Source organism: Cupressus sempervirens, chromosome 3, assembly GCF_028749045.1.
Source record: "Cupressus sempervirens isolate cs-2001-9-10 chromosome 3, ASM2874904v1, whole genome shotgun sequence".
Taxonomy (NCBI): domain Eukaryota; kingdom Viridiplantae; phylum Streptophyta; class Pinopsida; order Cupressales; family Cupressaceae; genus Cupressus; species Cupressus sempervirens.
In genome coordinates, this window is record NC_143120.1 from 308499572 (window position 1) to 308511996 (window position 12425).

General features: G+C 35.3%; 1 protein-coding gene across 3 annotated transcripts in view; it reads right to left on the minus strand.

The window, feature by feature from the left end:
- The window catches only part of LOC149566211 (putative homogentisate phytyltransferase 1, chloroplastic), a 98929-nt gene extending 93432 nt beyond the window's left edge, over positions 1-5497 (minus strand). For 2 of the 3 annotated variants that reach the window (XM_089817363.1, XM_089817362.1), the window contains exons 1-2: positions 5114-5401; positions 4906-4950 (exon numbers count right to left, since the gene is read on the minus strand). In XM_089817363.1, the coding sequence (XP_089673489.1) occupies positions 4906-4950; positions 5114-5177 (109 nt within the window). In that variant the 5' untranslated portion in view covers positions 5178-5401. Of the gene's footprint in view, positions 1-4905; positions 4951-5113 lie in introns of all 3 variants that reach the window. The other variant, XM_089817361.1, reaches the window with a different exon arrangement.
- Between the last annotated feature and the right edge of the window lie 6928 nt (positions 5498-12425).

The following is a 12425-nucleotide window of genomic DNA, read 5'->3' on the forward strand; positions in this document are numbered from 1 at the left end:
CTTGGGTATATCGAATGGTTGGACGATCATGGAACTTTTCAACTGTTACTTTTGTTGTTGTCGGGATGAAAAGGCCCAACCTTCTAGTAGGTCGTCCTCATGTCAGGGGATCATAGGAAACAGAAAGTCCAGAATTTGGTTCAAAATTGTCACCCAATAGTATGTAGGATTGGGCGATCTTCGAACTTAAGAACAAGATTGGGATTTTCGTGTCCCTGATCTTTGGCCAATGTGTGACAACCCAACTTAGCATAGGGACTTTCAGATTCACCGGATAGTTTTCAAACTTTTGTTGAGATCATCATTAATAGGACAAGTTTCAAAAACAAATTTGGGTAGGTCTAAATTGGGGGTGACAATTGCATAATGAACTTTGCAACTAACGGCTATCTATTCAATAAACAAAATGTTTATAACAAGGGCAATGTTGTATGCATTGCTCCATCGTTGCCTCTCTTGTGTATCAAAGGAGGAGAGGAGGCAATATGTAAACTATCTAGGTATCTAATTGCAAGGTCTGCAGCATTTCATCTTTTAGCATGTTGATGAGCTTATTTATTATCAATATAGTCTATTATATCCCACTCTATGCAGCCTTATTATTTATTGGGCTGTGATGAGACAATGCATTTGCAAAAGACCAAGGATTACTACCAGATAGGAATACTGCACCAGCCATAAATGGGCAAAAAATGCCTTAAAGCTGTCTTTTGGAAATATCTAATAATATTGACAAATTGCAGAAACAAAATGAAAGCCTTGGGTGATTATGATCAAATAAATATGTTAGGTGCCTCAATTATGGCCCCAAATCCATGGCATTTCATCCTCGCTGATGAAAAACATAGGAAACAAAAAAATTCTAGCAAGAAATCTGGAAGATTTATACATCTTATCCCTTTCCATGGGTAGCTTACAATTTTATTATAAAAATCAAGATCTTGTGTTGAGATTTGGTTAATCCAAAATGACTGTTTTATCATTGTTCTACATTACACCATTTTCTATTTTATTAGTAAAAATGAAGCTTGTCTTACTCTCAGAAGCCCGTTCTTTGCTACCACCGATTGTCCTATCCTGTGCTTGATTTCAATGTTCCTTGTACGAATTAATCCTCCAGATATTATCCACAAAAAATTCATTCCCATCATTATCAGACAAATTTGAATTAAACTCATTTAAGAGCATGGTCAACCCATATTGTCAGAAACCCAATTCTTCTTAACAAGGGAGCACGGTAAAGATCTGTTTTTGATGTAAAAGTTCCATGTTTTAATGGCATGGATTACAACTAAGAGCTCCTAACATTGAATTTTATAACTTCGCTTCATCTAGTCATTTTTTGGCTATTGTAGGAAATATCACAAAACTCTGATTTTTAATAAATCATATGTTACCATACCACTTCATCAATACAAATAACCAGAGGCATTTTCCATTTGTGTCAAACTTAACATTCAAAATTATGTATTTTTATTTTGTTCAAAAAAGTTAAAACAAATGCTACCAGAAACTTTCCCTCCACTTTCTACGTACATTTTTCTCCATATTGGATACTGGGTGGTGCAAGAGCACCTTAGCTACAGGAAGTCTGAAATCTACAGGAAGTCAATATGATGTTTAGAGCACCAAGAGATAAATGAATATTTGATCACATTTGATGAAGTCCAATGATATTATGTTGAAAATATTTATATATTTAAGAGAGCAATCTGCAAGATGGATGTGCCAAATGTAATTAAAAATATTTTGTAACTGAAAGGGAATCCCAAGAGTCATTGTAACTGCCCAAAATGCAATTATAAAAGGGCAGGAGCAGTTCAAACAAAAATATAGTTCAGAAGGAGAGCAAAATGTGAGAATGTTTCAGCCATCTGGCTGTCGACAGTCATGGCCATTTTGTTTATGTATTTTGAAATATAATTTCAGTAGGATATTCCTGAGTCAATTTCTGCACATTTCGAATTATGATTTGAGTTTTTCAACGTATGAAATATTTGCATTGCTCTGTTGTAGCATGGTATCAACATTTAAGGGTGTTGCCAGAACCGGTTTATGGGTATCAGTGTTCCTTTTTGTTATGCACTTCATGAATCAGCATGGGCATTATTGTTGTTAGTGAGCCTTTGACATTAAAGTTATTACCAGTCCAATTCAAACAATGGGTGCACGGTTTATTTTCAGTTTGACGATTGATTTTACAACCCAATGTTTCGGTTCATTCCCAAAATGGGTTAGTAAAAGACCATTTATAATTTCAGTTTATAAAATGTGGTATTTGGTTTAAGATTTCAAGACATCAGCTTTGTTAGTGAAATGGGACTCCCAGTCATTTAAAGAGTTGGTTTTGTAATTCTGATTTGGAAAGATATTGGTTTGGTTTGGAAACCAAAAGTGCAGATTTTTGTATTGTATGGATTTCTTTTATGGTCAAATTGGGAACCGGATGAAACATGTTTTGAACCAAGTTGAATAGCATGGAATAAGATCTGGTTTGTTTATTAGCATGGGAGACTTAAAATGAGAATGTGCATAATGTAGATTTCTTGGCAAATAAAAGGAAAAATCAGATTTTCTTTTGTACACATTTGAATAAACATTGGAATGGTTTCTTAGTGCAGATTTGGGTATTCAAAATCTGAATTTTTAAAAGACTATTAATGGATCACGAAATTGATATTTTATTCCCACCATATGGAAACAATTTCCAGATTTATCTATGGTTTAATATGGTTTGGGTGTTGACCATTTTGAAGTAGAGTAATTTGATTGTTTTATATGAGCAGATTTTCTATACTTTTAAATAATTTTGGATTCCATTTGGGGGGACATAGGAATAAGATAGAAGGCTGATTTGAAGAGATCAGAAATAAAAATGTTTAAATGAGGAGCCTTGGAAGACTTTGGCCACAGGAACAATATGGAGTTGTTTCTTTATGTCCACATTTTGACGGTAAAGTAGTTGAAGTTTACAGACTTGGATAAGAGCTCATTGTTGAATTTCATGGTATTTGTAGAGATGAATCCACTGTTGAGTCCCTTGCGTGTTTAATTCCTCAGGAAGAGTTACAGATACAATACTCCCAAATGTAGCATGGATACCATCTCCAAACATATCTACACATAAGCCTATATTTGGGCCATTTCCAATATGTTTGGATGCAGTACCACACCATCCAGTTGCATGTCCAGTTTAGGTTAGATAAAAAATCCAAAATTTGCAAAAGAATAAAAGATCAAAAAATTGGTCATGCATGCATGCTCGTGCAGACACACATAGGTGAATTATTGTTAACAAAATAACTGTTACAAACAAAATATCTAATCTACAAAATGCATAATAATTATTCTTAAAGTTATGATCTGAGTCTTTATATGTATAAAGTTATACACATGTTACTAATTGAATACATGTGTAGTTGTATCATTGCTCTGTCTAGCTGTACCTGTCCTAAAGGATCTTAAAAAACTATAAAATGCTTATATCTGTATCGGACACCATATCCATATCTGATATGGTGTCTATTTCCACACAACACTAACTGAAGCCATCTTGTTGTCTCTCTATCTGGAGATGCCTTATCATACATGTTAATACTGATACTAGTCCCCCTTAACAGTCTTTGATCATCCATGGACATTGATATAATTTCTTTCATTCTCTTTCTTTTCTAAAAGAACATTCTTACCTTACCCAACCATTCAACCAACACTCCAACAATTTGTGAGATGCTCAAAGCAAAATTCATGTAAAACTGAAAATCCTTGGAGAATCTGTATACCTCATCAATGTTGATCAATGCCACATTAATCTTTTTGGAGTTCGTCTCTATGCTTTTTTCTGTGACTAAATGCTCAATGCAGTTCATTACTTCCTTAGACAATCCAATTTGGAGTAACTTACAAATAGCTTAGCTTGTTAGAGGAATTCAAATACTATTACAAATGTTACAATCATTTCTTCTGACTCTGTTCTAAACCAAGTTTATAGTCAATAAAAAGTAGCACAAATTCTCAAAAACTTACATATATTTTTTCCCATTCGCATAAAGGTTGCTGTAGAGTTTATTAAGATTTAAGTACAATCGGAACCTTCTGATTTTCACGACTAATAGTGAAACTAATTTTGTGATTAGCAATTTTTAATCCAGTCGAAAGAACAGAAAATACCATTTAAATTATCCAAGAATTGCCAAAATGAGGAAGTTGATAATTATCTTAAATAGTGACTTCGTCCAAAACTTTAAGGATCCACGCATATCTTCTTGGTGTCATTTTTCTTTTCCGACAAAAATACCAGGGCATCAAACAGAGACCTTGAGGGCTACATAAAACCTTTATTTTCCCTTCTATAATTGCATAATTGAATTAGTACAACATTCTATAAGTAGACCAAGTGTCTTCTTCTAGCTCAATCTAAAATAAATCATCAATACATACATCAATCAATGAGATCACTTGAATTTCATTGTTTCCCTGATCAGTATGAAGCCAATACAAGTGGAATATACAATAGCACGATATAGAGTGCTCTAAATAATATATTCGACAAGATCAAACCATCTAACTCTCAAGGATGGGACTATTATAGGGACGTAACAAACACAAAACTAAATATGGGTTCATACCTATGCGTGGACAAGTACAAACCTGGACAAGTTGTATAAGTATATAAATATGAAACTAAACGAAATGGCTTGGATTGCATCTGCATTTCTCGAGAACATGCATTCAGAGTATCATCCTTCAGAAATGAATATAGCAATGAAAATTTCAAGGTTGAGTGTGTTTCTAAATAATGCTACCAGGCACCACATTCAATAACATTGATAAAAGGAGTATAAAAGAAATTGTATCAAAGACAACAGAAAGAGGTGTCCCTATTCACATTTCGCATAGACTTACTGCTTCTTCCAATACATGAAATTTCCTTGGTGGGTCTCCATAAGCCTGCATTCAGAAAAAAATTTAAAATGGGCAGTCGACAGAAGCTACTTTTTCTGCAATCTGTAAAACTGAACAAAACCAACTTATTTGAAGTAGGTGTTATTACTTGAATTATCTACAGTCTTTGAAGCAGAAAGAGATTTTATCAATTGGGTACTCATCGTACCTGGCTTTTGTCTTTGAGCAATGCTCTCTCCACCACAAAAGCTCAATCCACACGACTTAGCCATTCTACACAATCACGTACGAAAATTCAAACAGGTCGTCTCTCTGTATCGGAAATCTTAGCTCTCTCGGACTCCCCGTTGGTTTCAATGAGCTCTTGCAGGTTGTACATAAATACAGAGAAATAAGTGCTGCAAGAACTCTTTCATAAACCCCACCTTGGAATTTAGTGATGTCGTCACGTCAGTAGGAAAAAATAATGTAAATGTGACTTAATAACGCAAAATGTGGGTTTTCCTGTGTAAGAAATTGTTTTAAAGTGGGGTTTTATGTGGTGCCTGCATGCTGGGTTCCTTCTGCCATGCCAAAGCACTTATGATACGTTGTGTTTTATTTGTCGTTTGCTTGCTTTTCCAGAACAAGGGTACAATAACATAAAAAAATCCATCACATTAACCGAAACTGGTAAACACGGTGATTACATAGAATATTGATAATTGCATTTAGATACTACTACCAAAACTGTATTACCTACTATTTCGTGCTAGGAAAATGACCTTTGTAAAGTTGGGGAATGTCTTCTCCACGACAGAATGTACACTAAAACAAGAGGGGCCCAAACTACCAACCCACCTCTTTATTAGTTCCTCTCGTAGTAAACTTATGGAATCCATTAGGAAATTTTAGTATTAATTTTTTTCGACAAAAACATATAGTTAGACTTTAATATTTTTATTTTTAAAAAATATATAAATATAGTTTTTCTGATTTATTATTGGCTAGAACAATGAAAAAAAATCATTTATTTGAGTTAAAAAGATAAAAATTAAGACGGGAAACTTTTTCATAATTCTAATTTGAAAAATATTGTGTTTGTTTCAAAATAGGCAAAATGAAATTAGAATATTAGACATATAATTTTGTCTCAAAATCAGGTTATCGGACTTCCCACTAGCAACTAGGATTTGAAAATCAAAAATTGGTTACGCTTTTTGAGGAGTGTAAAAATAATAGATTGCACTATTTTTTGGAGTCTGCTTGTAACTTCCCACTTACGCATAAAAATGTGTCTTCCCACTCATCTTCCAAGTGAAACAAATGGATCAAGTAAAATTCCAAAAATAGGAATGAAGATTTATGAAACCTTGATTTGGCAATCTTGATCTCTACAATTCCACGAACCAAACCAACCCTAAAATTAGAGCATTTGTTTCTCATGTGTTGGGAAACTTCTGAAGAGAGTCAGTGGTTCCATAATGTCATCTGAAAAAGGTTTTGCTTCTGATGTATGGGAAACTTCTCTAAAGTGAGACAGTATCGCCACAATGCCATTCTTGTTCTCGGATTGAGTTTTTCTTCCTTTGAAATGGCATTACAAATAAGAAAAGATTCCAACTTCTTCAGAAAAAATCCATAAACAAAGGTCACTAGGTACTTCAAATGTCCAGACATTGTATTCACTATAGAGCAAGTAAGAAAACCCATTTTCAGAAACCCAATTGAATACTTGAAGACGCTAGTTTCTTTATTTATACAATTTTGTTGGCTCGCCGATATTCATCATCTCTTCTTTTGATTCTTGCAAACTTTGTTGGTAATGCATGCAAAAAATAATCATGGGTAGCCTTTGAGTATTGGACCTCACCAGCACATGATCATCCCAAATTGTGATAATAAAAATCCAGTTAAATCCAAAGAGAGAAAAAAATACTTACATTTGGAAATCTCTAGAAAAATCAATAAGGTGTATTCTTCTCCAAAGAAAACTAGAAAAAAAGATCTTGTTGATGTTGCTAATTTAGCATTGTGATTCTTTCAATCTAGGTTAAGCCAGGTCCCAATTTTGATTATGTCAAGACCAACAAAGTGAAAGAAACCAAAAAAACAAAGGAAGAAAAAATTCAATCTATCATTTGTTTGTTTATATTATCTGGTGGCTACAAGATAAACCCCACACAGGTAAAATAGAGACACACACCAATCCAATAAAAGAAGGTATCATTAGCTTGTTTGAGATTGTAATTCTTTGCTTTGCAAGAAAAAAAATCAATGAGCAACTGCAATTTTCCATTACCCAAATTATGTTAGAAATTTGAAATCAGTTGATTGTCTCTAGAGCCACATGCCCACCTACCCTATTAGGACAGTTAAGTCGATACGTGAGTTTGAAAATCCAAAAGAGAGGGAAAAATTTTGATGCAAGACAAAAAGGAAAGAAGCCTCATTCATTTGTAATGTACAAGAAGATCAATAGATTAGAGTAGAGAGAGATAAGACAAATAGAGAAGATCAGCAGATCATAGTAGAGTTTAGAAAGCAGGAGGAACAACAGAGGATTAGAGTTGTAGCAGCATAAGATCAGTTGATTCTTTGTAAATTCATTTTGTTTGTCTTGTAAAGCAGTGATTGCTCCAGGCATTATTGTGTGCAGTCTTGTAATGCTGCAAGTTTATATGTCAAGTAGAAGTTATAGATTAAAGTATTTTATTTCTAGTTGAAGCCCTATGCTCCCATATTTCTATTTAGTTGAATCAGTTTATGAATAGAAAGTAAGCAAGTAGGCATACTAGTCAATCTAGTTGTTTTGGCTCTTTGTTGTCTCCTTTCTATTTATTATACATGTTGCATTAAGTATTTGTGAAGACTAGAGTTGCAAGCTCTTTCTCATTATTCTTGTGTTTTAATAGTGGAGAAGTTTAGATAGAAAGTTTGTTATTAACTTACTTGGTTCCTTTGTTAATCGAGTCCTCCTGGTGTTAACTCGGTCAGCACTTGTCTGTGTTGAGTATGCTAAGTTACAGTTGAGTTTACCAAATTTCCATTTTGCACCTACCGAGCTCACTCGATCTCTTCCTTATTGAGTCAAACAAGCTCATTCAGTTCGTTAGTTGATCAAGCTCACTTGATCTTTATGTTGACGTAGCATTGTTGACAAGCTCCAACTTCCTTCTGTGACCGAGCTTACTCGAGTCCCATTATTGCCGAGTCTTTCGGCATCATCTATTGCTGAGTAACCTTCACTCGAGTCCTTAACATGTTGAGCTCACTCAGAATCAACTTGGTTGTTGAGTAAAATTTTGAAGTTGTGAGTCATATTTCTCACATGGTATCAGATCTTTGAGGCCCCACATCCATAATGAGTTAGGGAAATTGTTTTGTGGGTATTTGACATGGTAGGAGATGCAAGAAAGATATCACATCAGTCACCTTCCTTTAATGGACAAAATTATGATACATGGGCAAAGAAGATGAGAACCATAATGGTTGCTAATGATTTGTGGGAGTTTGTGATCAATGGGTTCAATGATGTAACCGACCCAGCATAGTATGTTGCCCTCACAAACACTTAGAAGACTCAATCTAAGGAGTCAAGAAGAAATGATGCAAAAGCATTAAGTCTGATTGAGGCATCAATGACAAAGACTATTTTCCCAAGATTGCAGCAGCAAATTACTCAAATGAAGCATGGGATATCCTTGAGACAAACTTCAAGAGGACTGATAAGGTCAGAGTAGTGAAGCTACAAATGATCAAAAGGGAGTTTAAGAACCTTCAAATGAAGGAAATGAACCTATTGCATAATTCAGCTCATGAATCTCGACTTTGATAAACTAGCTCAAATCAAATGGAGAAGAGTATGAAGAGCAAAGGATTGTAGAGAAGATATTGAGGAGTTTACCTCAAAGATATGACAATCTTGTAATGACCAATAAGGAAGCAAAGGACCTCACCACATTGACCATGGATGAGTTGATGGGAACTCTTCAAACCCATGAGCACCAGATCAATAGATCAGCAACAACTTCCCAAGAGCAGTCTTTCAAGGCTCAAGAGAATTCAAGAGGCAGGGGGAGAGGAAGAAATGGCTTTGGTAGTGGCTCAAGAAGTAGAGGACATGGAACAAATGGTTAAAGAAATGCTAGTGCAAAAAGCTCAAGATGAGCAAGCAACCAAGAAGGAGCAAGCAACTCTCAAAACAACTCTAGATGAGGTGAGAAGGATTGCATCTCCAATAAGAGCAATGTAGAATGCTACTACTATCATAAGTTTGGGCCTTATGCAAGTGAATGATAGAAGAAGCAGGGTGATCAGTCAAGACAGAATGCAAACGTGGTTGATGTAAACATGGGAAATGCAAACAATCCCACAGCCTTCATCATATGTAACATTGGTGAAGAAGGTAGCCTTGAGGTATTGTACTTGGACAATGGTTGTGGAAATCACATGAGTGGTAATGAAAGTTTATTTTCTTTCATTGATAGAAGTTTTAAGTCTAAAATTAAGATGGGAAATAATGGAACCATTCTCATTATGGGCAAGGGATCTTTTATGGTCCACACCAAGCAAGGTGAGAAGAAGGAGATACAAAATGTATATTTTTTCCTAGGTATGAAGCACAATTTGATGAGTGTTGGACAACTCATTCAAAATGGTTACAAGGCGCTCATGGAAAATGACAAGTGTGTCATTCATGAAAAGGATGGAAGTAAGAGAATACTTGCAGTAGTCCAAATGACAAAAAACTAGATGTTTCCCTTGAGGATAGAGACATGATTCTCTTCTCAAGCCAATGATGCATCTCCCAAGTATGCATGTACAACAATACATCAACAATCAGCTCTTAGGAGCATGATTGAATACCCCTCCAAGATTTGGCATCTCAGGTATGGACATCTTGGCTTTGCTGGTTTAATTTTTTTGTCCAAGAAAAGAATGGTAGATGGTTTACCAAGCATTCTAGATTCATGTGACAAGTGTTAGGCTTGTATTTTGGATAAGCAACATAGGCTTCCCTTTAATTCTAATAAGTCTAGAAGGGCAAGGGCACCATTAGAATTGGTGCATTCTAATTTAGTAGGCCCTATGAAAACTAATTTTATTAGGGGGAGTACTTATTTTATGACATTTATAGATGATTTTAGTTTTAGGGCATGGGTCTATTTCTTGAAGAGAAAATCTGAAGCATTTCATAAATTTGATGAATTTAAAGCCCTGGCTGAAAAAGAACGTAGACACTATGTAAAAATCCTTAGGTTGGATAGAGGAGGGGAGTATACCTCCAATTTGTTTGTAAATTTTTGTAGGAAGAATGGCATCAAAAAAGAGCTTATATCCAGTTATACTCCATGAAAAATGAAGTGGTTGAGAGGAAGATTAGGACCATTGTTGAGATGGCAAGAAGCATGATGATGAATATTGGGGAGAAGCTATAGCAACAATTGTGTATTTGATAAACAGGTGTCCTGCAAAGTCAGTTTGTGACCAGATTCCTCTTGAGGCATGGTTAAGGAATAGATGGAGAGGTAAACACTTGAGAGTGTTTGGATGTGTAGCATATGCACATGTGCCAAAGGAACAAAGGAAAAAGTTGGATGATAAAGCTGTGAAATGTATCTTCACTAGTTATGGCTCGGAATCAAAGGTTTATAGGTTATATGATCCAATCACCAAGAAAATCATCATTTCAAGAGATGTGGAGTTTCTTGAAAATTAGCCATGGGATTGCTTAGTGGATGAATCTTCAAGCACTTCAAGCAAAGTGCCTACCATTGAAGAAGAAGAAGACATTGGTGATCAACAAGATGATGGAGCAACAAACATAGATAATTGCAAACAAAGGCAAAAAGGCAAGCAACCTCAAACATGTCGAGTTTCAGCTCCTAGTAGTTCAAGACAACCCCGAGCTAGCATGCAAAATAGTAGCAATAGTAATACTAAAAATTTAGATCCCACTCTCACCTCCTTATTGCCAAGAAAGACTAAGAGTCTAATAGAGATATACCAAGAAGAAAGGTATGATGAAGAGTTTGATGAGAGTGTAAAATTTGCATTATTTCCTCATAGTGATCCACTCTACTTTAAAGAAACTATCAAGGAGAAGAAATGGCGTAATGCCATGGATGAGGAAATAGATGTTATTGAAAGAAATGAGATATGGGATTTAACTACTTTGCCTCCCAAGAAACAATTAATTGGAGTGAAATGGGTCTACAAGACCAAGTGCAATGTTGAAAGAAAAATAGATAGGCATAAGGCACGTTTAGTGGTCAAGGGTACAAGCAGTGATATAGTAGAGATTAGGATGAGACGTATGCCCTGGTTACAAGAATGGAAACCATGTGTACTTTAATAGCAATTGCAGCCCAACACAAATGGAAGGTATATCAAATGGATGTGAAGTCTGCCTTCTTGAATGGTATATTGAAAGAAGAAGTATATGTGGAGCAACCACTTGGTTATGAAGTCTCAAGTGAAGAACACAAGGTGTGCAGATTGAAGAGATCTCTATATGGGCTCAAGCAAGCTCCAAGGGCATGGTACAATAGGATTGACTCATACCTTATCAGCATTGACTTTGGAAAAAGTGATGGTGAGCCCACTCTCTACATCAAGGTGGCAAATGGTAAGGTTTTGATTGTTGTCTTATATGTAGATGACATAATCTTCACTGAAAATAATAATTTCCAAATTGGCGAGTTCAAAGAGGCTATGAAGAATGAATTTAAAATGATAAACCTAGGTCTCTTGAAGTATTTTCTAGGCATCAAAGTAAAACAGATGCATGATGGTATCTTCATCTCTCAAGAAAAGTATGCAAATCAGATCTTGGAGAGATTCAAAATGCAGAAATATAAGACAACCCCAACACCAACAATAGTAGGTCTAAAGTTGAGCAAGGAAGATTGTAGCAAGAGTGTGAATCCAACATTATACAAGAGTATGGTTGGGAGCCTCACGTATTTGACAGCAATTCGGCCTAACATGATGCATGCAGTAAGTCTAATTTCCATATTTATGGAAATACTAAAGGATTCCCATTGGTAGGCAGGAAAGAGGATCCTAAGGTATGTGAATGGTACCAGGGGATTTGGAATTTTGTATACTACAGATAATGATTTTAAGTTGGTTGGTTATACTTGTTAGATTACAAGGGGAAAGAGTAAATTTCTAAGAGAGGGGGTTATTAGTAGTTCAAGCTTGGACCCATAAAACTTTCACCATTCATTCATCACATGCATTAATAAGCTAAAATAACATGTAAAGCATATGCATCTAAATCATATAACCATGTAAGTATTCACACACATAACACCAGATATGATTACCTAGAAACCCTCCAAGTGAGAAGGTAAACCTAGGGTGGGGATGACACCTACAAATCTTCACTACTATAGTAATCAAGTGTATATAATGAAGGTTACAATGGTTTGACCATGAAACATGATCTACCCTATGAAAGGTTTTCCCTCTTAAAGGCTTACAAAGAATGTTAGGTCTCACCTTGTTAGTGGATTTCAACACCCAGTTAGAAG